Source organism: Pezoporus occidentalis, unplaced genomic scaffold, assembly GCF_034315485.1.
Source record: "Pezoporus occidentalis ecotype Australia unplaced genomic scaffold, CSIRO_AGI_Poc_V1 ctg250, whole genome shotgun sequence".
In the NCBI taxonomy this organism is placed as follows: Eukaryota; Metazoa; Chordata; class Aves; order Psittaciformes; family Psittacidae; genus Pezoporus; species Pezoporus occidentalis.
In genome coordinates, this window is record NW_026914395.1 from 80,316 (window position 1) to 106,853 (window position 26,538).

The 26,538-nt window shown below is 61.5% G+C and overlaps 5 protein-coding genes across 5 annotated transcripts in view; 4 read left to right on the forward strand and 1 right to left on the reverse strand.

The window, feature by feature from the left end:
• The first annotated feature begins 264 nt into the window (after nt 1-264).
• FNBP4 (formin binding protein 4) lies at nt 265-13,263 on the forward strand. The gene is made up of 16 exons (XM_062623382.1): nt 265-420; nt 664-717; nt 3,841-4,001; nt 4,104-4,314; nt 4,973-5,123; nt 5,215-5,320; nt 5,501-5,848; nt 5,922-6,132; nt 7,470-7,588; nt 9,730-9,834; nt 10,136-10,269; nt 11,282-11,463; nt 11,767-12,083; nt 12,167-12,697; nt 12,788-12,945; nt 13,061-13,263. Exons 1-16 carry the CDS (start codon nt 294-296, stop codon nt 13,149-13,151), a joined length of 3,006 nt encoding a protein of 1,001 aa, XP_062479366.1. The 5' UTR covers nt 265-293; the 3' UTR covers nt 13,152-13,263.
• Nucleotides 13,264-13,314: 51 nt separating this feature from the next.
• On the forward strand, nt 13,315-14,618 carry AGBL2 (AGBL carboxypeptidase 2). Its single transcript, XM_062623383.1, is given in 10 exon segments — nt 13,315-13,501; nt 13,581-13,613; nt 13,616-13,708; nt 13,806-13,970; nt 14,061-14,141; nt 14,215-14,253; nt 14,256-14,313; nt 14,315-14,350; nt 14,424-14,563; nt 14,614-14,618. Coding segments are annotated over 10 exon segments (837 nt in total).
• Nucleotides 14,619-14,634: 16 nt separating this feature from the next.
• On the reverse strand, nt 14,635-16,106 carry LOC134166081 (mucin-22-like; the record flags this gene model as incomplete). The annotated part of the gene is made up of 2 exons (XM_062623384.1): nt 15,692-16,106; nt 14,635-15,596 (listed from the first exon to the last, which is right to left on the reverse strand). Coding segments are annotated over exons 1-2 (1,377 nt in total), but the record flags the coding sequence as incomplete, so codon positions are not given.
• A 345-nt stretch (nt 16,107-16,451) lies between these two features.
• MTCH2 (mitochondrial carrier 2) lies at nt 16,452-21,333 on the forward strand. The gene is made up of 13 exons (XM_062623389.1): nt 16,452-16,598; nt 16,686-16,770; nt 16,875-16,981; nt 17,080-17,106; nt 18,239-18,292; nt 18,369-18,426; nt 18,534-18,585; nt 18,690-18,749; nt 19,094-19,187; nt 19,280-19,327; nt 20,022-20,089; nt 21,071-21,146; nt 21,230-21,333. The coding sequence occupies exons 1-13, from the start codon at nt 16,512-16,514 to the stop codon at nt 21,314-21,316; spliced, it is 903 nt and encodes a 300-aa protein (XP_062479373.1). The 5' UTR covers nt 16,452-16,511; the 3' UTR covers nt 21,317-21,333.
• A 1,795-nt stretch (nt 21,334-23,128) lies between these two features.
• Nucleotides 23,129-26,538, forward strand: part of NUDT8 (nudix hydrolase 8) — a 34,161-nt gene continuing 30,751 nt past the window's right edge. Inside the window, exons 1-4 of the mRNA XM_062623340.1 lie at nt 23,129-23,374; nt 23,461-23,593; nt 25,866-25,943; nt 26,043-26,291. Of these exons, the coding sequence (XP_062479324.1) occupies nt 23,166-23,374; nt 23,461-23,593; nt 25,866-25,943; nt 26,043-26,273 (651 nt within the window). The 5' untranslated portion in view covers nt 23,129-23,165 and the 3' untranslated portion in view covers nt 26,274-26,291. The remainder of the gene's footprint in view (nt 23,375-23,460; nt 23,594-25,865; nt 25,944-26,042; nt 26,292-26,538) is intronic.

Sequence of the window (26,538 nt, forward strand, 5' to 3'; positions counted from 1 at the left end):
CAAGGTGTCTATAGGGCAGGGATGGCTCTATAAACCCAAGGTGTCTATAGGGCAGGGATGGCTCTATAAACCCATGATGTCTATAGGGCAGGGATGGCTCCATAAACCCAACGTATCTCTAGGGCAGGGGCAGCCCTATAGGGGAGGGTCGGGTCTATAGGGTACGTCCAGCTGCCTCCATAACCCCACCCGTGTGGGCGGAGCTCAGCGAAGCCCCTCCCCTTGACGTCACGACGCCGTACGTCCCTCCCTCCCTCCCCTCGTCGTCTTCTTCCTCCGCCGCCGCCGCCGCCATGGGCAAGAAGTCCCGCTCGGCGCCGTGCCGCCGGCCCATCCTCCAGCTCTCCCCTCCGGGCCCTCGCCGGGACGAGCCCGCGGCTCCCGCGGCCCCCGAGGGACCGGATTCCGGTTCCGAACCGGGTAAAGGGGGGACCGGGAAGCGGCGGTGATGGGGAAAGGAAAGGGGGGGGGGGGTAGCGCTTTGTTACCGCGGCCTATGGAGGCCTCGCCGCGGCCTAAGGCGGTGAGGGGGGGGAAAGGCGGGGGGAAGGGGGGGGAACGCGGGGGTACCCCCGCGTTCCCCCTTCCCCCCGCCTTCCCCCCCCCCCCCCGGCCCCTTTGCACCCCCTTTTAACCCCCCAACCCCCGTCTCCCCTTCCACAGACGAACCCGAAGCCCTCACCGCACACCCAGCGCCCCCCGCCGTCAAGCCCACAGGTAACGCTCGTTTCCTGAGGTAAAATGAAGGGAAAACCGCCCCAAAATGGCTTTTTCCAAGCAGTTTTACACAGGGAGCAGCTTTATTGCTCGAAAAGAGGGTTTTTTCCCCTCATAAATGCGGTTTTTAATCACTTTAGGGTGTTTAATACGGAGGGGGGTGGTTGTACCCCTTTAACTGCTTGGTTAAATTAACCCCATCCTAAACGCCTTACTGTTAGGGTGCCAGTGTCATTTGAATCGCTTTGGGGGTTTATTCCCAGGTTTGGGGTCATTTCTTAGCCTCATTACCCCATTTCTTACAGGGTTCCCCACAGGTAACGCTCGTTTCCTGAGGTAAAATGAAGGGAAAACTGCCCCAGAATGGCTTTTTCCTAAGGTTTTACACAGGGGGGGCAGCCCTTTGCTCGAAAAGAGGTTTTTTTTCCCTCATAAATGCGGTTTTTAATCACTTTAGGGTGTTTAATACGGAGGGGGGTGGTTGTACCCCTTTAACTGCCTTGTTAAATTAACCCCATCCTAAACGCCTTACTGTTAGGGTGCCAGTGTCATTTGAATCGCTTTGGGGTTTATTCCCAGGTTTGGGGTCACTTCTTAGCCTCATTACCCCATTTCTTACAGGGTTTCCCACAGGTAACGCTCATTTCCTGAGGTAAAATGAAGGGAAAACTGCCCCAAAATGGGTTTTTCCAACCGGTTTTATGCAGGGGAGGCAGCCCTTTGCTCGAAAAGAGGGTTTTTTACCTCATAAATGCGGTTTTTAATCACTTTAGGGTGTTTAATATGGAGGGGGGTGGTTGTACCCCTTTAACTGCCTTGTTAAATTAACCCCATCCTAAACGCCTTACTGTTAGGGTGCCAGCGTCATTTGAATCGCTTTGGGGGTTTATTCCCCTTGTGAGGTCATTTCTTAGCCTCATTACCCCATTTCTTACAGGGTTCCCCACAGGTAACGCTCGTTTCCTGACATAAAATGAAGGGAAAACCACCCCAGAATGTTTTTTTCCAACCGGTTTTACGCAGGGAGCAGCTGTATTGCTCGAAAAGAGGGGTTTTTCCCCTCATAAATGTGGTTTTTAATCACTTTAGGGTGTTTAATATGGAGGGGGGGTGGTTGTACCCCTTTAACTGCTTGGTTAAATTAACCCCATCCTAAACGCCTTACTGTTAGGGTGCCAGCGTCATTTGAATCGCTTTGGCGGTTTATTCCCATGTTTGGGGTCACTTCTTAGCCTCATTACCCCATTTCTTACAGGGTTCCCCACAGGTAACGCTCGTTTCCTGAGGTAAAATGAAGGGAAAACCGCCCCAAAATGGGTTTTTCCAACCGGTTTTATGCAGGGAACAGCTGTATTGCTCGGAAAGAGGGGTTTTTCCCTCATAAATGCGGTTTTTAATCACTTTAGGGTGTTTAATATGGAGGGGGGGTGGTTGTACCCCTTTAACTGCCTTGTTAAATTAACCCCATCCTAAACGCCTTACTGTTAGGATGCCAGCATCGTTTGAATCGCTTTGGGGGTTTGTTCCCGGGTTTGGGGTCACTTCTTAGCCTCATTACCCCATTTCTTACAGGGTTCCCCACAGGTAACGCTCGTTTCCTGAGGTAAAATGAAGGGAAAACTGCCCCAGAATGGCTTTTTCCTAAGGTTTTACACAGGGGGGGCAGCCCTTTGCTCGAAAAGAGGTTTTTTTCCCTCATAAATGCGGTTTTTAATCACTTTAGGGTGTTTAATATGGAGGGGGGTGGTTGTACCCCTTTAACTGCTTGGTTAAATTAACCCCATCTTAAACACCTTACTGTTAGGGTGCCAGCATCATTTGAATCGCTTTGGGGGTTTATTCCCTTTGGGGGGTCACTTCTTAGCCTCATTACCCCATTTCTCACAGGTTTAGGGTGATGATCCCATTTAACTCCTTTCAGGATGCTATTGAGTGATTCCCCCCCTTATTTTGGGGGGGGGAATAGGGGTTTTACCCCCACTTTGCTGTTTCTCAAGGCTGTGGTGTGATGTTAAATCCCCTCTTTAAATCATAGAATAGGTAGGGTTGGAAAGGACCTGATGCTTTCTTCCCTTAAAAATGCAGATAGTGGGATAGTTTTCCACCCGGTGTGTTTTTATAGAATCATAGAATCGTTAGGGTTGGAAAGGAGCTTAAGATCATCCAGTTCCACCCCTCTGCCATGGGCAGGGACACCTCACACTAAACCAGGGCACCCAAGGCTCTGTCCAGCCTGGCCTTGAACACTGCCAGGGATGGAGCATTCACAACCTCCCTGGGCAACCCATTCCAGTGTCTCACCACCCTCACAGGAAAGAATTTCCTCCTTAGATCCAATCTAAACTTCCCCTGTTTCAGTTTGAACCCGTTACCCCTTGTCCTGTCACTGCAGTCCCTAATGAAGAGTCCCTCCCCAGCATCCCTATAGGCCCCCTTCAGACACTGGAAGCTGCTCTGAGGTCTCCCCGCAGCCTTCTCTTCTCCAGGCTGTTATTCCTGCTGGGAATAACAAGTGGTACTCTTTTTCCTTACCTGTTACTTTTATTGCCTACTATTAATCCTTAAATCACAGAATCCCGGCCTGGTTTGGGATGAAGGGTCCTTAAAGCTCCTCCAGCTCCAACCCCAACCCCTTCCACTGGAGCAGCTTGCTCCAAGCCCCTGTGTCCAACCTGGCCTTGAGCACTGCCAGGGATGGGGCAGCCACAGCTTCTCTGGGCACCCTGTGCCAGCGCCTCAGCACCCTCACAGGGAAGAGCTTCTGCCTTATCTCCAACCTGAACTCCCCCTGTTCCAGTCTGAACCCATCACCCCGTGTCCTATTGCTCCAGTCCCTTATGAAGAGTCCCTCCCCAGCATCCTGTTGAACTCAAGACAGTGCTGTTGGGAGCAGTGATTTCCCCCTCCATGGTTTGCAGGCAGGATATGATTCCCACCACCCCCTCCCCCCCCCTTTTATTTTTCCAGGGCTGGGGAATTCTTTTCTCCTCCCAGTTTTGTTGGGATTTTTACCACCCAAGGAACATATTACCCATTCCCAGTGCTGCTGGGGGCTGTTCCCTTTTGGATTTTGGGGGTCAGGAGCTATCGCTATGGATGCTTTGATGCGGAGGAGCCGCTGAGGATCCCTCGCTCTGCCTTCCCCAGGCGGTCTGTGCCTGCTCGGTGCCTATGCAGACAGTGACGATGAGGAGGGTGAGACCCCAGAGAAGCCTTCCCGTTCCGTGGATGCCAATGGCAGCAATTCCTCGGATATCGACAGCACCTTGGCCAACTTCCTGGCGGTGAGTGCAGCTCCAGGGGGGAGCTCCGTGCTCTGCGGTGCTGAGCTCCGCTCTCGCCTCCTTTGGGATCAGAACCTGACCATGGGGCTGTTGTTTCCCCAGGAGATCGATGCCATCACGGCTCCCCCGCAGCCCGCAGAGCCCGCTGCAGCCTCAGCCTCCTCCTCCTCTTCCTCCTCTGTGCTTCCCCCCACACCTCCCCGCCCGGAGCCCAAGGACCCAGGCTCAGGGCAGCCCTCGGGCACAGCCAATGGTGCTGATCCTGGGCCTGTGCAGGAGTGGCAGTATGACACCCAGTGCTCCCTGGCTGGAGGTGAGGCCCTCATCCACCCTGCGGAGCATGGCCCTGCTGGGGGGGGGCAAGTGGGTGTCACTGGGGGAAGAAAGTGAGGGTGACAGCAGAAACATAGAACTAGAGAATGGGTTGGGTTGGAAGGGACCTTAAAGCTCCTCCAGCTCCAACCCCAACCCCTTCCACTGGAGCAGCTTGCTCCCAGCCCCTGTGTCCAACCTGGCCTTGAGCACTGCCAGGGATGGGGCAGCCACAGCTTCTCTGGGCACCCTGTGCCAGCGCCTCAGCACCCTCCCAGGGAAGAGCTTCTGCCTTATCTCCGACCTGAACTTCCCCTGTTTCGATTTGAGCCCATCACCCCTTGTCCTGTCACTGCAGTCCCTAATGAAAAGTCCCTCTCCAGCATCCCTGTAGCCCCCTTCAGACACTGGAAGCTGCTCTGAGGTCTCCACACTACCCCAGTGTTCTCAGCCTGGCTCCATACGGGAGCTGCTCCAGCCCCGAGCATCCTCGTGGCCTCTTCTGGCCTTGCTCCAACAGCTCCATGGCCTCTTTATGCTGGGGGCACCAGCACTGCCCCCGGTGGGGTCTCACAGAGCAGAGGGGCAGGATCACCTCCCTGGGAGCTGATGGGGTCGGTGTTGTGCTGTGGATCCCATCCTGTCCTTGTCCCTGGCAGTGGGGGAGCTGGAGATGGGTGACTGGCAGGAGGTGTGGGATGAGAACACGGGCTGCTACTACTACTGGAACACCCAGAGCAACGAGGTGACCTGGGAGCTGCCCCAGTACCTGGCCACGCAGGTCCAGGGCCTGCAGCACTACCAACACAGGTCGGTGACCCCGCCGCCAGACCCTATGGGGGGACCTGTGGGGATGTCGTCCCTATTCCTGCCCTTCACAGCCTCTCCTCTTCCTCAGCAGCACCGTGGCAGGCGCCAACGGTGGCTTCGTAGCAGCGGCTGAGGTGTACCCCCAGGAGAAGGGGGTCGGCCGGGGGCCCCCCATCACCAAGCGGGAGGTGAAGAAGGTCAGTCGGGTGTGCTCAGCACCGGGGTCTGGTGGCCACAGGGCATGGAGATGCCCTTTGGGCTTGCTCCGTGGTGGGCGGCAGCTCAAAAAGAGGTGCCCCATCACCACGGGCCCCTTTGTGGGGCTGGTGTGAGGGGCCGGGAGCTGCTGGCAGCTCACTGTGGGGTTTGACCCGCAGGAGGTGAATGAGGGTGTTCAGGCCCTCTCCAACAGCGAGGAGGAGAAGAAAGGGGTGGCCGCAGCCCTCCTGGCACCGCTCGTGCCCGACGTGGTGAAGGAGGAAGAGGAGCGGTGGAGGAGGAAGGTGATCTGCAAAGAGGAAGTGGAGCCCCCTCCAGAAGAGGAGGCGAAAGCAGAAGAGGCTCCGGCCGCTCCGGAAGAGCCGGAGCCCAGCAGGGATCCCCTCCTGGAAGACCCACTCCAGGAGGAGCTGTGCAGCGTGGTGCAGTCAGGGGAGAGCGCTGAGGAGGAGGAGGAGGAGGAACAGGACACCCTCGAGCTGGAGATGGTGCTGGAGAGGAAGAAGGTGAGGAGCGAGGAGCCTTTTCCCTGTGGCTGCTCCTCAGGAGGAGGCTGATGGCCCTGTGTGTCCCTCGCAGGCGGAGCTGCGTGCCCTGGAGGAGGGCGATGGCAGTGTGTCCGGCTCCAGCCCGTTGTCCGACGGGAGCCAGTCGGCCCCGCAGGATCCGGCCCGCAGGTTGGCTTCCAAACGGGGCAAGTGGAAACTCTTTGTGGGAGCTGCCAGCCCCGAGTCTGCCAGTCGAGGCTCCAGCAAAACAGGCAGGGAAAGCCCGGAACAGGGAGAAGCAGGTAATGGGAAAGGCTCCCTTGGGAGCGGGAGGGGGGGATGGATGGGCTGCAGCTCTTCTCCCAAAGGGGTGCCAGGATGGGCACTGCCAGGTTCTGCCCTTCATCCCGTTAAGGAGCATGGGTGGAGAGTGCCCGAATCCAATGCTCCTGTCAGGAAAGAGTGCCTGTGCCCAAAGCTTTGTCACAGAGGCAGAACCTCGCTGTGAGGAAGACCCAGTTCGCTTGAGGCTGCTGGATCCTGGGGGGGTGTCAGCTCTTCCACTCGAGCAACAATGCCCCCCGTCATGCTCCTGGTGGTGCTCTGCTGTCCCTGCTCCTTTAGACTCATGACACCCATGTGCAGAGCAGTGCAGTGGGAGCATCATACAAACATTCCCTTAGGGAAAGGAAACCACTGCGTGGCAGTTGTAGTGTTCCGCTGCACCCTGCCCTTTGCTGCCTGTACCAACCCTCCTGCTCCCCCTGCCCAGACGCACTGGAGGGCACAGCCTGTGCCTGGCAGTCCCCGGGGCCCTGGATGTGCTGGTCCCTTCCCAGCACGGGGCTTTGGTCCAGCTCCCTGCCCCGTGGCACAGCTCCAGTGTCCAGGAAAAGCTGCTCCACCAGTGCCCTGAGCTGAAGAGGGAGATGGAGCGTGCCCCATAATGGGACTGGTGTGGCCCTAAGGAGCACCTGCTTCAGGCACAGGATCCTTCAGATCCAGGATCAGGCCTGGCACGGGGTCAGCTCCGAGGGGTGTTTTCATTGGATGGCATTCCCTGTGCCTCGTGCAGCACATCCCTGGAGCTGGTTTCCCACTCAACAGGGGAACAGGGAGCTGTTACTCCAAAACAAGGCATTTATAGCTGAGCACCCTGCTGGTGGGGGGGGTTAAGGGACCTCTCTGCTCTTTGAGCACCAGGACACACTGGGAATGGGGGGGTGGTGTTAGCCATAAGGACTTAAGGAATCCCTCACAAACTTCCCTGCTGGAATGTGGCACTTGAGCAGTGCACTTGTCCCAGCTGTTCTGCTGTGCTATAGAGGCAGAACCTTGCATTGAGCCAACTTTTGGGGAGCTCTGATGCTTATAAACTTACCTCATACCTGATAATTCCTCCTGATGGAAGCACTGTGGCCACCTGGTGAGCAGCTCCCTTCATGCTTCCTTGAACTCCGGGCTCCTCCTCTGCCTGGGAGGACCGCCCCACACTAAACCCCAGAGGCAACGACCCCTCTTTCCCTTTTAACTCCAGGCTCTTGTCACTGGCTCCTGTAGGAAAGGAGGCTCCATCCCTGCCCTCTCCAGCCGGCCGTGTGCTGGTGAGAGAACCAACCTCTCCTTTCTTCTCCTGCAGCAGCCAGCATGGAAACAACCGATGCCATTCCAGACAAAGAACCAGAGGCTGAGGAGCCCCAAGAGAAAGCCAAAAGCCAGGGGCCACCTAAGGTGGAAGAGGAGGAGCAGGACCTCAAGGTATGGAGACGGGGAGGTGCGTGTCGGTGAGATCCGAGTCAGCAGCAGCAGCATGGAGGGTAGCTTTGGTTACCTCTGCCCAGGGGAGGCCAGCAGCCACGGGGACGCTTGAGCTTTGGGTGGTGCCTCTGTGCCATGTGCCAGTGGGGATGGCATCTGTATCCCTGTGGAAGCTCTAAACCTCCGATCCCAGGGTTAGATCCTGCTCTGAGAGCAGCCGTGCAGCACTGGGCTGGCATCCCCGACGCTGATACCCCTGCCAGGAGCCAGCAGCAAAGGCTTGGAAAACCCATTCCATGGACTCCAAGGGGGGGGAGTGTGGGGGGTTCAGAGCCTGAGCCCTGGGACTTGTGACAGAGGGGGCCGTGTTTGTCTTGACTCTGTTTTCACCAATAACCATGTTACAGTCCGGTGGCACGTCCCGTTCCCAGGCGGAAGACTCCTCGTCCGTAATCTCTCTGTTTCTGGAGCCTGCTGGTACCTGTTGCTCTTCCCTTCCTCCCAGGGTCACTTGTGGAAGCTGTTGTTAGCTCCAGACCGGGGGTTTCTGCAGCGTCTGCTGCTGGTTTGCACTCCCCAGCCTTGGTTTGCTCTTTGTGGCTGTGGCGGGGACACACGGAGCCGTCAGGGAGACCTTTGGCCTTGGAATTCCCTGCTCGCTCATTACCTGTGCTGTGCAGTTTGGCTCCTAAGCATCCTTCTGGTAGCAGACGTTGGCACCAACGTGTGCTGGGTGGTTTCTTGATGGGAAGTCAAAAGCCAGCCTCCTCCCTGCCCTCCTTTCCTGCCACTTCGTTATTTTTCCAGTGGGGAAGGAAAGGATTTCCTGGCAGATGCATAGAACCATGGAATGGTTCGGGCGGGAAGGGAGCTTAAAGCTCACCCAGCTCCGACCCCTGCCACGGGCAGGGACCCCTTCCACTGGAGCAGCTTGCTCCAAGCCCCTGTGTCCAACCTGGCCTTGAGCACTGCCAGGGATGGGGCAGCCACAGCTTCTCTGGGCACCCTGTGCCAGCGCCTCAGCACCCTCCCAGGGAAGAGCTTCTGCCTAAGAGCTCAGCTCAGTCTCCCCTCGGGCAGGTTCAAGCCATTCCCCTCGGCCTGGCCCTCCAGGCCCTTGGCCAAAGCCCCTCTCCAGGTTCCCTGCAGCCCCTGTAAGCACTGGGAGCTGCATCTCGCCTATGAAATAAGGAGAGCTGAGATGGGATGCCCCTGCCCCAGCACAGCAGCATCCTCAGGAGGCTTGAGGAGGTTTTTAACTGAATTTTCAGTAAAATAAGGTAAAACAGTCCCCAGCAGAACCAGGCTCGCTGGCCCTGGAGCCTTTCAAGCCATCCCCGGCGCTGTGGGATGGGCAGTGCAGTGTGGCACTTCCCCACGCGGGATCCCTTTGGAGGCGGTGGAGGGATGCCGTCTCCTCGGGTAATCCATTGCCTTCATCACTTTGGGGTCATCTCTCTTTAGCCAGCTCTGGTTTGCAGGGATCCACCGGGGCCTCCTCTGCCCGCTCACACGCAGCACTGGGATATTCCCTGGCTTCTCCATAGCTAACGTGGGAATGAATTCATTTCCCTGCCTCAGGCATCTGCTAAAGAGTGAAGGGAAAACAACCTTTTCAGAGCATTCCCGTTGGGGTACCCCTTCCTGGTGTCCCCATTCCTGGCTTACAGCCGCTGCCATGCCTCCCCTCAGCTGGGGGATGGACGTGGGGATCCCCCTGTCCCTGGGCAGTGCCCACACTGGATTTGGCTCCCGCTGGGTGCTGCGGTTGCGTGATGGTTGTCACTGTGGGACTGAGTCTCTAATGGAGATCCTGTCTCTGCTCACGAGGGAATCCTGAAACCATATCCCAGCCCTTTGGGCTTTCCTTTGGGAAGCAGTTGGATCAGACGGAGCGCTTCCTGGTGTAACTCCAGAGCCTACTCCCTTCCTTTGGGACGAGCTCCTGCATGGAGAAGCCAGGATTCCCTGGCACCTCCCTCCCTCAGCTACAGCGGGGCGCAGGAGGGAGCGGGGCTGACGGGGAGTCACATCCCAAACCCCGTTTGCCGGGATGGCCTGGAGCGAGCCACGGGGGCCGCGGGCGCCCGGCGCCGCTGTGGGAGGGTGGCTCTTGACTCTGTCCCCTTTGTCCCCGGCAGTTTCAGATCGGAGAGCTGGCAAACACCCTGACTAACAAACTGGAGTTCCTGGGCATCCACAGGCAGTCTATCTCCAACTTCCACATGCTGCTGTTGCAGACAGAGGTAACCAAGCCTTGCCCCGCTCCCCTTGCTCCCTCTGGCCTTGTGTTCCGAAGCGGATCACATCCTGCCCGGTGATCCTGGGGGCCGTGTGCCCCCCTTCCTTCTTTCCCCTTCCCTCCATGTATGGGGGGGGGGGGGAGAGCATGGCTTTGCACGGAGGCACTGGCTTCCTCCTCCCCCCCTCCCCGGTGCAAGGGAGTCTCCCCAACCTCATGTCCCTGGGGTGGGGTTGGGGGTCTGTTTGTGGCCTCCCTCCAACAGCTTTCCCCCCACTTCCCCCCCCTTGGTTCTTGCCCTGCAGACCCGCATTGCAGACTGGCGCGAAGGTGCTCTCAATGGAAACTACCTCAAACGCAAACTCCAAGACGCAGGCGAACAGCTCAAACAATACGAAATAAACGCCACCCCTAAAGGCTGGTCCTGCCACTGGGACAGGTACGAGCTCTCCTCCCTTTCTCACCTTTCATCTCTGACATCTCAGACATGAGTTGTGACCATCAGCACGCGACGACGTGGGCGCCGGTCCCCTCTCGGACACTTGAGAGCAAGCGGCTGTGTTAGCAATGCTGGGCAGGCAGAGAGCGGCATCTCCCGGCGCTCGCAGCACCGCCGTGGGGTTTGAGGCAAGCACCCCGCAGCCGGAGGATCCCAGAGACGGAGCTGATTTCCCCCCTTGATCGGACAGAGCTCGTGGTCACTCTCCCGAGTGGAAGGCGCTGTTGGAGGGCGGGCCTGGGGGGTCGCGCATGCGAGAGCTCTGTGAACTTTGCAGGATGGCTGGATCACCTCTTCTGACCAACAGCTCTACCCAAGGACAAACCCCAGCTCCCCGCCGGAACGAAGAACAAGAGTTGTGTCTGCTGCCAGCAGGTCAGACCCAAACATTTCTTTGTCCTTTCCTTTTGATGGTTTTTCTGGATGGAATTGCTTTTCCTTTGTTTTGAAATCTTTGCTCTTTTGTTTTTCAGCTCCCAGATCCGCTCCCTCTCTCTAGCATTCACTGTGTTGGTTTTGACACCCTATAAAGCCGCCTCCTCCGCGCACCACGGGGGTGGGGGGGGGGCAGCCTCTCCTCTCCATCGGGGCTGTTCCCCCCCTCCCGGTGCCTCTTCTCGGAGGGCGACTTCCAGCCCGAGGGGGCAGCGCTTGCAAGCCCCCCCTCCCCGGGGGGGGGGGGGCCTGGCGACGTCGCTCTGCTGCTCCTTCCCGAGAAGGGAGGGGGGGGCCGGTTCAGGGGCGACCTGCAGGCAGCCAGCAAACTAGCTCTTGAGCCAAAAGCACCTCCGGGCTCTCTCCGGTCCTCTCAAACGTTGTTGTGGGAACGGTGGCAGCCCTGCTGCCAAGCCAAAGGGGCTCTGAAGCCCTGCGAGAGGGAGGCAGGCCCGCCTCGGAGTGTCGGTGGCGGGGAAGGGAAGCTAAAAGCTGCCTTCTGTTTCTTGTGCTTTAGGGAGCATAGACGCTATTTCTATGTTAACGAGCGCTCAGGAGAGTCCCAGTGGGAGTTCCCCGACGGGGAGGACGAAGAGGAAGGCCAGCGGACAGCCGACGGGAAGGCCAGCGCCAGTCCTCCTAAACCACCCCCAAAGGACAAGGGAGAGCACGCCGAGGATGCTGCCGAGCGCCCCGCAGGTACGGCCCGGGCTGAGGGGGGGATCCTTGTGGGTTGGGGGGGGGGTCTGAGCCCCAGGGTGGGCGTCGTGAGGCCGCACCGAGCGCTCAGGTGGTAGGGATCCCTCCTTGTGGCCTCGTGGTGCCTTCAGTGAAGCATCCACGTTGTCCCGTTGGATTTAGGCGTCGTTGCAGCGGTGCCGGGGAAGGCGACGTCGAGCCCATGGCCTGAGCTCTGCCTGCAGGGCCCTGGCAGGGAGGCAGCAGCAGGCGGCCCCGTCCGTCGCGTGGGTTTTCAAGCCTGTGTCGATGTGTATTCTTCAGGCTCCCTTTGTAAAGAACCCTTCTCAGGCCAAGTTCCTGCTCCGTCTCTCATGCCGCTCACCCCATTTTGGACTCTGCTTCAGTCTTCCGTCCCGGTCCTCCAGCCTCCTTTGCCTTTGGAAATGCCTCCCCCGCCTCCGCCGCCACCGGATTCACCTCCGCCGCCCCCTCCGCCGCCACCACCGCCGGGAGAAGATGGAGAGATCCAGGAAGTGGAGATGGAAGATGAGGGGGGCGAGGAGCCGCCTGCCCCGGGCACAGAGGAAGACGCTCCCCTGAAGCCTCTCCCGCGCCCGGCTGCCACCGGCAGCACCCAGGTGAGAGCTCCCACCCCGCGCCACGAAGAGGGCGCTGGTGCGTGGCCTCGGGGCTCTGCCCCTCACCTCCTGCTCCCCTCCAGGCTGCCGCCGAAGCCAGCCCGGTGCCGCTGCTCTCGGTGAAGCCACCGAAGAGGAAAGCCGTGGAGATGGCCCCGGCGCTGCTGCAGCGCACGGCCACCATCGGCAGCTGCCCCGTGCTCTACAGCCAGCCCCTGCTGCCCACCGCCAAGTACCAGCCCTCACCGGTGCCCTTGGCCTCGCTCCGGCCCCGCCAGCGCCTGCAGGGCGAGCTCCAGGCTCGCCCCAACCTCCGCATGGGGCCAGGCCCCCAGCCCACCCCAATGGGGCTGCAGCCGGGCTACATGAGCGTCACCGCGCCCGCCGCACCGGCCCTCATGAGCTACTCGGAGTGCGCCACCTCCGTCAGCCTGGCCGCGGCCGCCGTGCAGCCGGCACCGGTGCGAGGGGCCCTGCCTGCTGCCAACACCAGCACCGGCACCACGGAGCAGCCACCGCCACCGCCGCCCCCACAGACCCCCCCACCTCCCGTCCCCAAGGCCCCACCGCCGCCGCCGGACAAGGAGAAGCCGAGGAAGGGGCGGAAGGAGAAGGTGAGCGCATGCGGCGGTGCCGCGGCGATGCCTCTACCCCCCCCCTTCCCAGCCAGCCTCCCACCACGGCTCATGGCGTGTCTGGCACAGGGCAAGAAGGGCAAGACGAAGATGCCGTCGCTGGTGAAGAAGTGGCAGAGCATCCAGCGGAAGCTGGATGAGGAGGACAATTCCAGCTCCAGCGAGGAGGACCGGGAGACCACGGCCCAGCGGCGCATCGAGGAGTGGAAGCAGCAGCAGCTCATGAGGTACGTGCTGCCTTCGCTTGACGGATGCTTCCTCACCCCCCGCCACCCGCATCCCCATCTCCGCTCCCCATAGGGGCAGTGGGGGTGCTGACACCCCTCTTGGTTGGTCCCGCAGCGGCATGGCAGAGAGAAACGCCAACTTCGAGGCGCTGCCCGAGGACTGGCGAGCGCGGCTCAAGCGGAGGAAAACGGCGTCGAGCACGTGAGGGCCCCGGAGCCGTTGGCATTCCCGACCCTTTTCCTTCCTTTTTTTTTTACACATGTACAGTTCCACACCCTTCCCATGCCCATTGTCCAATAAACTGTAGGAGTTTGGGACGCGCTGTGCTGTGGAAGGGGGGTGGTTTGGGGCTGGTGTTGCTCCGGGTGATGCCGTTGGGGCCCCGGTGTTGCCCAGGAACACTGAATCCCTCTGGCTCCTGTCCCAGCGGCACCGGAGCTCTTCCCGTGCTGCAGCCCAAGGAGGGGGAACCAGGGGGGTTTGGGGGGGGGCTGCTCCCCGATCCCTACGACAGCTTCATGCATCACCACTTGAGCTACTATGTTTACTTCCAAGGTAGGAAGATGGGGCTGTGGCTGCCCGGTTGTCCCCTCGTGCCCCCCAAGTGTGGGGCCGTAGCGTTGCTCTCCCCAAGGCCACAAGATGAGTGCACACAAGAGCCCCATGTCCTCGGGGACCCCACGGAGCAGCGTCCCACTGAGGCACTCAGCATGAGCAGCACCAATCCTGGCCACTGGCAGGGTCCTGGGCCAGAGCCGAGCTGTGAGTGGGGGAACCCCCCCGTCCTGCACTGGGGCTGCCCCCGATTTGGGGTGTTGGGGGTGTCCCCACCCCAACGTGCCACTGGCCCCCCCCCCAGCTCCTCCTGCAGCCCCCCGGGGCCCACTGAGCCCCTCCCTGCAGCACCGAGGGGCCCTGGGGGAACCACGGGGTCCCTTTGCTGGGCCCCCACTGGGGGGGCTCCGGCCCCCTCCCCGCTGGCCTGTGGAGTGCGAGGTCATCCCGGAGAGCATCGAGCACGTCGGTGAGGGGCAGCTCCTGCTCTGTCCCCCTCATAACACCAGACCTTGCTGTGCCCATGGTCCCCATCACCATCCTGTGCCCCCCACCTCAGAGTGGGTCCCCCCTGAACTGGAGCCCTTCTGCCAGCCCACGAGCATGGAGCAGGCCACCGTCGTCTATAACTGCAGCCCAGGTAGTGGGAGCAGGCAGCACCCATGGGTGCCCCCTCTGCCTCCCCAAACACCCATCGCTGGGCCTCTCTGCAGTGCCCCACGGCGCCCGCTTCACCCGCGCCCATCTTGGGGGGCCCCGGGCCCCCTGTCCGCGGCAGCAGCGCCCTTGGAGGGGCCCCAGGACACAACGCTGCTTTGAGAGAGGCAACCTGCAGAGAGCCATCAAGGTGTAAGAGAGGGGCTGGGGTGGAGAGGCCCCGGTGGTGCTGGCAGCCGGCGCATGGCCCATTCCCACTGCACAGGGGTCCCTATGAGTACATGCTGCGGCTGTGGCCGGACCTGTTCACCACCAGGCACACCCAATGGTTCTACTTCCGCGTCCAAAACACCCGCCAGGAGCCCCTGTACCGCTTCACCATTGCCAACCTGCTGCGGCGGCTGGGCCATGAGCCAGGGGCTGCTGGCAGCTGGAGCGATGTGGCCACATCCGAGCTTGAGTCCAGGTACAGCCCTGCTGGGCCGGCTGGTGCTGCCACTGGTGATGGAGCCGGTGCTGCTGGTGTTGGTGACGGTGCTGGTACTGCTGTCAGTGGTGCTGGTGCCAGTGGGGCTGGTGCCGGTGGTGGTGGTGATGGTGCTGGTGCCAGTGCCAGTGGTGCTAGTGTTGGTGCTGGTACTGCTGTCAGTGGTGTTGGTGATGGTGCTGGTGGTGCTGGTGTTGGTGCTGGTACTGCTGCCAGTGGTGCTGGTGATGGTGCTGGTACTGCTGCCAGTGGTGCTGGTGATGGTGCTGGTACTGCTGCCAGTGGTGCTGGTGATGGTGCTGGTACTGCTGCCAGTGGTGCTGGTGATGGTGCTGGTACTGCTGCCAGTGGTGATGGTGTTGGTGCTGGTACTGCTGCCAGTGGTGCTGGTGATGGTGCTGGTACTGCTGCCAGTGGTGATGGTGTTGGTGCTGGTACTGCTGCCAGTGGTGCTGGTGATGGTGCTGGTACTGCTGCCAGTGGTGATGGTGGTGCTGGTGTTGGTGCTGGTACTGCTGCCAGTGGTGCTGGTGATGGTGCTGGTACTGCTGCCAGTGGTGATGGTGGTGCTGGTGTTGGTGCTGGTACTGCTGCCGGTGTTGGTGCTGGTACTGCTGCCAGTGGTGCTGGTGATGGTGCTGGTACTGCTGCCAGTGGTGATGGTGTTGGTGCTGCTGCCAGTGGTTCTGGTGCCGGTGGTGCTAGTGTTGGTGATGGTGCTGGTACTGCTGCCAGTGGTGCTGGTGCCGGTGCCAGTGTTGGTGCTGGTGGTGCCAGTATTGGTGCTGCTGGTACTTCTGCCAATGGTGCCAGTACTGGTGGTGCTGGTGCTGGTGTTGGTGCCCGCTGACCACGCTCCTCCTCCCCGCAGCACCACCGGCTCCGACAGCTCCGTGTGGGACTCGCTCCCGGAGCTCCCTCGGTGCCTCCGGTCGGGCTCAGCCCTCGCCGCTTTGCAGGCGGCAGCGGAGCCGCAGGGCCAGGAGCGCCGAGCGCGGCCTCAGCGCTGCCGCCGGGAGCCGGGACCCCGCCACCGCCTCCCGGACCCGCGCCCCTCGCGACCCGGTGCTGCCGCTGCGGCCTCTCCCATCGCAGCCGCCTCTGCCGGGCCGTGCTCCGAGCGCGGCTCCAGGCCCCGCCCTGTCCCGCCGGGCCGCCTGTGCTCGCCATTAAAGCGGGGCCGGGGCCGGGACTGCGTCTGCCGCCGCCGCCTCCTTCCGCGGGCACCGGGCCCCGCCGCCATGGCCGCCCCGCAGGCCCCGTTACCATGGCGGCCCCTCCAGGCCCGTTGCCACGGCGACGCCTCAGGCCGCAACCCCCGTTGCCATGGCGACGCCTCAAGGCCTGTACCCCACCTTTAGGCCCGGTGACACCCGTCCCCCGGTTGCCATGGCGACACCTCAAGGCCTGTACTCCCCCTTTAGGCCCCGTTACCCCGTTGACACCCGCCCCCGTTGCCATAGCGACGCCTCAAGGCCTGTACCCCCCCTTTAGGCCCCGTTACCCCGTTGACACCCGCCCCCGTTGCCATAGCGACGCCTCAAGGCCTGTACCCCACCTTTAGGCCCGGTGACACCCGTCCCCCCGTTGCCATGGCGACGCCTCAAGGCCTGTACCCCCCCTTTAGGCCCCGTTGCCATAGCGACGCCTCAAGGCCTGTACCCCACCTTTAGGCCCGGTGACACCCGTCCCCCCGTTGCCATGGCGACCCCTCAAGGCCTGTACCCCCCCTTTAGGCCCTCCCCGTCCCGCCCGGAAGCGGTGCTGGGGCGCGCCGGAAGTACCGGGGCGGGGACGGACGACGACAACGGGGACGGAAGCGGAAGCGGCGGCCGTGTCCTTCTGCGCCGTGACGCCGGCGGCACCATGGCGGACGCGGCCTCGCAGGTGCTGCTGGGCTCGGGGCTCACGGTGCTCTCGCAGCCGCTCATGTACGTGAAGGTGCTGGTGCAGGTAAGGGGGGGGGCCGGGAACCGGGAACGGAAAGGGGCGGGGGGGGGGGTCTCGGTTCCCGGTGCCGGCTGCAGGCTCCCGCTGCAGGTCGGGTACGAGCCGCTGCCGCCCACGCTGGGGAGGAACATCTTCGGCCGCCAGGTCTACCAGCTCCCGGGGCTCTTCTCCTATGGTGAGCGGGGCTAACGGAGGGGAAGGGGATGGGGGGGTCCCGGTGGTGGTGTGGGGGGTCCCGGTGGTGGTGTGGGGGGGTTCTGACTCCTCCGCCTCCCGTAGCCAAGCACATCGTGAAGGTCGATGGCCGAGCGGGGCTCTTCAAAGGCCTCGTCCCGCGCCTCTGCTCCAGCGCCATCGGCACCGTGGTGCACAGCAAAGTGCTGCAGGTACCGGGGTGGGGGGGAACGGGGGACGGAGACCGGGGCTCGGGGCTGCTGTGGCTCCGGCCCCGCTCCCTGCGCTAACGTTGACCTTTGCTCTGCAGCAGTACCAGGAGGCTGAGGACGCTGGGGTAGGTGCAGGGACGCTGCTCCCTAGGGGATCCTCCTTCCCCTCCATCGTCCCCGTCCCTCCTTCCCCTCCATTTTTCCTCCTTCCCCTCCATCGTCCCCGTCCCTCCTTCCCCTCCATTCCTCCTCCTTCCCCTCCATCGTCCCCGTCCCTCCTTCCCCTCCGTCGTCCCCGTCCCTCCTTCCCCTCCATTCTTCCTCCTTCCCCTCCATCGTCCCCGTCCCTCCTTCCCCTCCATTCCTCCTCCTTCCCCTCCATCGTTCCCGTCCCTCCTTCCCCTCCATCGTTCCCGTCCCTCCTTCCCCTCCATCGGTCCCATTCCTCCTTCCCCTCCATCGTTTCCGTCCCTCCTTCCCCTCTATTCCTCCTCCTTCCCCTCCATCGTTTCCGTCCCTCCTTCCCCTCTATTCCTCCTTCTTTGCCTCCATCCCTTCTTTTCCTCCACCCACTCCAATCCCTCGTTTCCCTGTATCCCTTCTTCCCCTCCTTCTACTTCAATCCGTCCTTGTTCTCCATCCCCTCCATCCCTTCTTTCCCTTTTCCCTCTCCAATCCCTCATTTCCCTCTTATTCCTTCTTATTCTCCTTCCTCTCTATCCCTTCTCATTCTACTCCAATCCCTTCTTCTTCTCCATCATTACAGTCTCTCTTTTCTCTCCATCCCTTCTTCCTTTCCTTCCCCTGTAATCCCTCCTTCTCTTCAATCCCTTCTTCCTTTCCTTCTCCTCTAATCTCTCCTTTTTCTCTATCCCTTTTTCCTTTTGTAGTCCTCTAATCCCTCCTTCCTCTCCATCCCTTCTTCCTTTCTTTCCACTCCAATTCCTCCTTTTCCTACATCCCTCATTCCTGTCCTTTTCCTCCAATCCTTTCTTCTATTCCTCCTTCTTCTTCTCCATCCCTTCTTCCTTTCCTTCCCCTGTAATCCCTCCTTTTCCTCCATCCCTTCTTCCTTTCCTTCTCCTCCAGTCCCCCCTTCCTTCCATCCCACCTGCCCAATGCTGCAGTCAGAGCATCCCAGCAGCAAGGGAAAAGCTCAGGGGGCTCTCCCCTGGGTCCTTACAGGGGTGCTGGGGAGGGACCGGTGCCTCCTGGGGGTCTCTTCCCCCCCCCCCCGACGCCTCTTTCCCTCCCCAGCCTGGAGCCAGCAAGAAGGAGCCGGTGTCGTCGCTGGAGCAGGTGCTGAAGGAGGTGAGGATGAGGAGGGTGCTTGGGGGTGGAAGCAGAGGGGCCCCATGTGTGTCCCTGACCCCCCCTTTCTCCCCAGACCTCCCGAGAGATGGTCGCTCGCTCCGCTGCCACCCTCATCACCCACCCCTTCCATGGTAGGTGCCCCCCCCGCCCCACCAGCTGGGTGATGGGTGCTGTCACTGCTGTGTCATTGGGGTATCCCTGTGCCCCCCATCTTGACCCCCCCCATCTCTGCCCACAGTGATCACCCTCCGCTGCATGGTGCAGTTCATCGGCCGGGAGACCAAGTACAGGTATGGGGTGGGTTCTGCTATGGGGAGCTCTGCCATGGGTGCTGCCCACCCACCCATGGGGTCCCCCCCACCCACGGTCCCCCCCACTCTGCTCTGTCTCCCAGTGGGACACTAAGCGCCTTCGCCACCATCTACCGGGAAGAAGGGATCCTGGGCTTCTTTGCGTGAGTGCTGCCCATGGGGACTTGGGGGGCGGGATGTGGGGTGATGCTCCCCACCTCCGTGGAGCTCCGGCCTCTCCTCTCGGGGGGCTCCGGGGGTCCTCGGATGCTGCTGGGGACTGGGGGTTTCCGTCCTTCCCGTGGTGTCTGGGTTCTTCCAGGGATCCTGAGCCTTCCCTGGTCACCAGCGGGGATGCTGCAGGTCCCTCTGCACCCGGCTCCTCTCCCTTTGCCCCGGCAGGAGCTGCACCTTGGCCCGGCACTGCAGGAAGAGCTGCTCCAGGCTCCTTTTCCCCTGCCTCCAGGCCCATCCCGAGCTCACATCCCTGCTGCCTCTTCTCTTGCAGCGGCCTCATCCCCCGCCTGCTCGGGGACATCCTCTCGCTCTGGCTCTGTAACATGCTGGCCTACCTCATCAACACGTACGCGCTGGAGAACGGGGTACGGGGGGGCTCCAGGGATGGTCCTGGGGGGACAGGGGCCTCTTTTGGGGGGGCTCCGTGGGGTTAAAGGTGCTTTTCCTCCTCCTGCAGGTCTCAACCATGGCCGAGATCAAGAGCTACTCCCAGGCAGTTACTGGGGTGAGTACAAGGTGTGCGTGGGGGGATGCTGCCTTCCTGCAGGGAGGGTGAAGGGAATGGAACCCCCTTTTCCCAAGGGAGTGGAACCCCCTTTTCCCAAGGGAATGGAATCCCCCATTTCCCAAGGGAGTGGAACCCCCTTTCCCAAGGGAATGGAATCCCCTTTCCCAAGGGAATGGAACCCCCTTTTCCCAAGGGAATGGAGTCCCCTTTTCCCAAGGGAGTGGAGTCCCCCTTTTCCCAAGGGAATGGAATCCCCCTTTCCCAAGGGAATGGAATCCCCTTTTCCCAAGGGAGTGGAATCCCCTTTTCCCAAGGGAATGGAACCCCCTTTCCCAAGGGAGTGGAATCCCCCTTTCCCAAGGGAATGGAATCCCCTTTTCCCAAGGGAATGGAGTCCCCTTTTCCCAAGGGAGTGGAATCCCCTTTTCCCAAGGGAGTGGAACCCCCTTTCCCAAGGGAGTGGAACCCCCTTTCCCAAGGGAGTGGAACCCCCTTTCCCAAGGGAATGGAACCCCCTTTCCCAAGGGAATGGAGTCCCCCCGTTCCCAAGGGAATGGCATCCCCTTTCCCAAGGGATTGGAATCCCTGTTCCCAAGGGAATGGATTGCTAGGGGCTGGATCACCCCACATGGAGGGCAGGGGGCAGATCCCCACTGGAGCTGCTGCCCACCAGCCCCACTGTGCTTTGCAGTTCTTCGCTAGCATGCTGACCTACCCCTTCGTCCTCGTCTCCAACCTGATGGCTGTCAATGACTGCGGGTGAGTCCGAGCCCCCCACTCTGTGGGGCCTCTCTAGGGGGGGCACCGTGTCCCTGTGCCCCAGAGCAGCTCCCAAGCTGCCTTCCCAGCAGTCCTGGGTGGCAGAGCCTGGTCCAAAGTCAGCGTGGGGCTGGTTCCTTGTGGGGAGAGCTGTGGTCGGGGGGTGCAGGGCAGCATCCAATGGGGCAGTTTGGGGTTCAGCCCCGTGCAGGGCTTGGTCCTGGATAGAAATAATGCTCCAGAGTCATGGAATGAGAGAATCAGCTGGGCTGGGAAAGAGCTTCAAGACATCAGCTCCAACCATTGTCCAGCACTGCCAAGGCCACCACTGACCCACGGCACTGAGGGCCTTGTCTATAGGGTTTGTGAGCACTTGCAGTGCCCCTGCCCTGGGCAGCCTGTTCCAATGCCTGAGCACCCTCTGGGGAAGGAATTGTTCCTCAGCTCCATCTAAACCTGCCCTGGGGCAGCTTGAGGCCGTTTCCTCTTGTCCCATCCCTTGTTCCTTGGGAGCAGAGCCCAGCCCCTCCTGGCTCCATCCTCCTCTCAGGCACTTGCAGGCAGCCATCAGGTCCCCCCTGAGCCTTCTCTTCTCCACACTGAACCCCCCAGGTCCCTCAGCCCTTCCCCATCACACCTGGGCTCCAGGCCCTGCTCCAGCTCCGTTCCCTTCTCTGGCCCCGCTCCAGCAGCTCAAGGTCTCTCTTGCAGTGAGGGGCCCAGAGCTGAGCACAGGATTTGAGGTGCAGCCTCCCCAGTGCCCAGCACAGGGGCCCGATCCCTGCCCTGCTCCTGCTGCCGCACTGGTGCTGGTGCAGTACCAGGATGCTGGGGGCTTCTTGGCTGCCTGGGCACAAGCTGCTCCTGCTCAGCTCCAGCAGCTCCTTTCCAGCCTGGAGCGTTCCATGGGGCTGCAGTGGCCCAGGGTGAGGACCCAGCACCGAGCCTGCTTGAACCCCGTGGGTCTCTCCCCTTCCACAGGCTCGCTGGGGGCCTCCTTCCCTACGCACCCACCTACTCATCCTGGCTGGATTGCTGGAGCCAGCTCCGCAGGGAGGTGAGTGCCCTGCACCGGGATGGCTTCCAGGCGTGGGGCAGATCCACGCGGGTGCCCAGCCCCACTCATCACCCCCATTGCAGGGCAACATGAGCCGAGGGAACACGCTGTTCTTCCGGAAGGTGCCCGCTGGGAAGCGGTACGTGTGGGACGAGAGGAGGTTCCGCTGAGGCCGGGAGCCAGGAATTCCAGGGGTCCCAGGCAAAAGGATTCCCGTTGAGTGGTGATTTCTATATACAGTTTTTTAACACCAAGTCCGTGCTCCGAGGTGCCGGTGGATGCGCGGGGTCTTTGTCACCGGGACCGCCGTTCCCCGTCCCTTCCATTCCCTGTTCCCTGCTGTTTCTCCGCCCCTTCCTCAGCGCTCCGATGCTGTCCCCGTGTGTCCCCCCCACAGGCTGTGGTGCCTGTGTGTGTCCCTCACCTCAACGCGGTGGTGGTGAAGCTGGTAAATCCACTGGGAGCAATCCCTGTCCTGCTGCTGCCCGTGGTTCCATCCCAGAGCCTTGAGGCTGTTTCCACAGAGGGAATCCCCCTGATGGGATGGCGACAGCCGGAGCTGTCACCCGCTGGCGAAGGAGCGGCTGTACCCGTGTCACCCTGCCGGGCTGTGCGGGTTGGGGACGCTCGGTACCACTGCGGGGTGATGAGGTGGGATCCATCCCACCGGTGGTGGTCCCAGGCTCCAGCATCCATGGACACGGGGTGGGGGGCACATCCCGGCTGTGGATTGAGGTGTGGGGGGGGTGTTGTACACCCCGTCAGGGTGTTGTACACCCGATGATGGGGTTGTGAGCTGCAGTGGGGGGTGCACGCCATGGGTCTGCGTGTGAAGCTGGGGAGGGGGTTACACACCCAGAGCAGGGCTTGGACAAGCACTGGGGGCTGTTGGGCACCCAGGCAGAGGTCTGCACACCCGGGGGGGGGTGTTGGGTGTTACACACCTGGTAACAGGGTTCCACACCCATTGGGGGCTGTTGCACACCCATGAGCGGTTGTTACACACGTGTTAGGGGCTGTTGCACACCCTTTGGGGTTGTTACACACGTGTTAGGGGCTGTTACACACACATTAGGGGTCCTTGCACACCCATTAGGAGCTGTTGAACACCCTGTAGGGTTTGCCACATGCCCATTAGGGGACATTGCCCACCCCTTAGGGGCTGTTGCCTGTTCCGGGAGTACCCCCAGTGAGCGGGTTGCACACCCATTGGGGGCTGTTGCACGCCCAGTAATGGGGCTGCCCTCCCGTTAGGAGCCGTTTGCACCATTTAGGAGCTGTTCCCCTCCCGTTAGGAGCCGTTTCCTTCCCGTTAGGAGCTGTTTACACCCGTTAGGAGCCGTTTCGCACCCTTTAGGTGCTGTTTCCCTCCCATTAGGAGCCGTTTACACCCTTTAGGAGCCGTTTACACCCTTTAGGAGCCGTTTCCCTCCCGTCAGGAGCCGTTTACACCCGTTAGGAGCCGTTTCGCACCCTTTAGGTGCTGTTTCCCTCCCGTTAGGAGCCGTTTACACCTTTAGGAGCCTTTTCCCTCCCGTCAGGAGCCGTTTACACCCTTTAGGAGCCGTTTTACGCCCGTGAGGAGCCTTTTCCCTCCCGTCAGGAGCCGTTTACACCCGTTAGGAACTGTTCCCCTCCCGTTAGGAGCCGTTTCCCTCCCGTCAGGAGCCGTTTACACACTTTAGGAGCCTTTTCCCTACCGTTAGGAGCCGTTTACACACTTTAGGAGCCTTTTCCCTCCCGTTAGGCGCCGTTTCCCTCCCGTCAGGAGCCGTTTACACCCGTTAGGAACCGTTCCGCTCCCGTCAGGAGCCGTTTCCCTCCCGTTAGGAGCCGTTTACACCCGTTAGGAACTGTTCCCCTCCCGTCAGGCGCCGTTTCCCTCCCGTTAGGAGCCGTTTCGCACCCTTCAGGCGCCGTTTCCGTCCCGCCGGCTGCCGCTGCGCTCGGGGCCAGCCCCATGGGGGGCGGTCCGTGGGGCCGGTCCCGGACGTCCTCCCCGCCCCGCTCGGTGCCGCCATGGCGGAGCCGGGCGCGGGGGACCCCGGGGCTCTGCTGAGCGGCGGCAGCGAGCGGCGGTGCCGGGCGCGGTTGGCGGCGGCTGCGGGGCGCGGGGGGGCAGCGGCGGCCGCGGTGCTGGTGCCGCTGTGCTCGGTGCGGGGCCGGCCCGCGATGCTCTTCACGCTGCGCTCCCGCAGCCTGGGCGGGCCCCACAGCGGCGATGTCAGGTACCGGTACCGGCACCGGGCACCGAGCACCGGAGCCTCAAACACCCCCCCCCCCCGCTCCCTCCTTCTCCCTTTGGGTCTTGCAGCTTCCCCGGGGGGCGGCGGGACCCGGCGGACGGAGACGCGGTGGCCACGGCGCTGCGGGAGACGCGGGAGGAGCTGGGGCTGGCGCTGGGGGAGCCGAGCGTGTGGGGGCAGCTGCGGACGCTGCCGGACCGGGTACCGGGCACCGGAGAGGGGACGAGGACACGCAGGGGATGAGGGCAGGGACATGGGGTGGGGAGGGTAGGGGGGGACACGGGCACGGGGTGACAGGGACATGGGGTGGGACAGGGACATGGGGTGGCAAGGACTCGGGTTATAGGGATGTGGGTTATAGGGATATGGGGTGGGACAGGGATATGGGGTGGGACAGGGACATGGGGTGGCAAGGACTGGGGTTATAGGGATGTGGGGTTATAGGGATATGGGGTTATAGGGATATGGGTTATAGGGATGTGGGGTTATAGGGATATGGGTTATAGGGATGTGGGGTTATAGGGATGTGGGTTATAGGGATATGGGTTATAGGGATATGGGTTATAGGGATATGGGATGGGACAGGGACATGGGGTGGCAAGGACTGGGGTTATAGGGATATGGGGTTATAGGGATGTGGGGTTATAGGGATGTGGGTTATAGGGATATGGGTTATAGGGACATGGGGTGGGACAGGGACATGGGGTGGCAAGGACTGGGGTTATAGGGATGTGGGGTTATAGGGATGTGGGTTATAGGGATGTGGGGTTATAGGGATATGGGTTATAGGGACATGGGGTGGGACAGGGACATGGGGTGGCAAGGACTGGGGTTATAGGGATGGGGGTTATAGGGATGTGGGGTTATAGGGATATGGGGTTATAGGGATATGGGATGGGACAGGGACATGGGGTGGCAAGGACTGGGGTTATAGGGATATGGGGTTATAGGGATATGGGGTGGGACACAGGTGACACAGACACAGCGTGACAGGGATGTGGGGTGGGACAGGGACACGGGGTGGCAAGGACTCGGGTTATAGGGATATGGGGTTATAAGGATATGGGGTGGGACACGGGTGACACAGACACAGCGTGACAGGGATATGGGGTGGGACATGGATACGGGGTGGCAAGGACTGGCGTTATAGGGATGTGGGGTTATAGGGATATGGGGTGGGACAGGGACATGGGGTGACAAGGACATGGGGTTATAGGGATGTGGGGTTATAGGGATATGGGGTTATAGGGATATGGGTTATAGGGATATGGGGTGGGACATAGGTGACACAGACACAGCGTGACAGGGATATGGGGTGGGACATGGACACGGGGTGGCAAGGACTTGAGTTATAGGGATATGGGGTTATAGGGATATGGGGTGGAACACGGGTGACACAGACACAGGGTGACAGGGATATGGGGTGGGACATGGACATGGGGTGGCAAGGACTTGGGTTATAGGGATATGGGGTTATAGGGATGTGGGGTTATAGGGATGTGGGGTTATAGGGATGTGGGGTTATAGGGGTATGGGGTGGGACAGGGGTGACACAGACACAGGGTGACTGGGATATGGGTAAGAGGGACACAGGGCACTGGCTGCAGGCAGAGTTGGGTGACAGGCACGTGATGGGTGCCCATGTGGGATGCAGGGGGTCATGGGTGGTACCCTGGGGACAGGGGGTCCATCACCTCCAGCCCTTGCTGAGCCTCCTTGCAGCAGGGGGTAGCACAGATACAGGGTGACAGGGACACAGGGCACAGGCTGCAAGCAGTGGGGTATTGGGTGACAGACACGTGATGGGTGCCCATGTGGGATGCAAGGGGTCATGGGTGGCACTGTGGGGATGGGGGGGTCACCAATGGCACTTTGGGGACGGGGGCACCAGTGGCACTATGGGGACGGGCAGGTCACCAATGGCACTATGGGGACAGGGGGGTCACCAATGGCACTATGGGGACGGGGGGGTCACCAATGGCACTTTGGGGACAGGGGGGGCACCAGTGGCACTATAGGGATGGGGGGGTCACCAATGGCACTATGGGGACGGGGGGGTCACCAATGGCACTTTGGGGACAGGGGGGGCACCAGTGGCACTATAGGGATGGGGGGGTCACCAATGGCACTATGGGGACGGGGGGGTCACCAATGGCACTTTGGGGACAGGGGGGGCACCAGTGGCACTATAGGGATGGGGGGGTCACCAATGGCACTATAGGGACGGGGGGGTCACCAATGACACCATAGGGATGGAGGGGGGGTCACCAGTGGCACTACGGGGATGGAGTCGTCGCCAGTGGCACCATGGGGATGGGGGGGGTCACCAGTGGCACCATGGGGATGGGGGGGTCACCAATGACACCATAGGGACGGAGGGGGTTCACCAGTGGCACCGTGGCGATGGGGGCTCACAGGCAGCACTCTGGGGCCAGGGTTCCACCTCCCCACCCCTTGCTGACCCCCCCTGCAGCAGGGGCTGACGGTGGCCCCCGTGGTGGCCAACCTGGGTCCTCTGGAGAAGCTGACGCTGGCTCCCAACCCGGACGAGGTGGGTGACCCCGCACCGGCCCCGTGAGCAGCACCCCCTGCCCCGGTGTCCCCCCCGTCCCCCGGTGCCACCACCGGCACCCCCCCGCCTGTGCCGCAGGTAACGGAGGTCTTCACCCTGCCCCTGGCTCACCTCCTGCGGGAGGAGAACCAGGGCTACACCCACTTCCGCACCGCCGGCCGCTACGGCTACACCCTGCCCGTGTTCCTCAACGGGCCCCACAAGGTCTGGGGGCTCACGGCCATCATCACCGAGCTGACCCTGGAGCTCCTGGCGCCCGAGCGCTACCGCAGCAAGACCGTGGTGCCGGGCCGGCACCGCTCCGCCTGACGCCGCGGCGGCACCGCGGTTGTGCGGTTCTTCGGCGATGGGGCTGCCCCCCTACCCCGTGGCTGCTGCTGCCCATCGTGGAACACTGTGACTGAGTAAAAAGCCATGTTTGGAAGTGCTCGTGCCATGGGCATCAGCGCCAGCACCACGGGGGGGGACGGACAGGACACAGAGCTGTGCCCCTTGGCACCGGCACGAGCCACAGCGGTGCCACCGCGGTGCTGGCCCTGGGGCCATGCAGCACCCTGGCTGCTTGGTGCTGCCC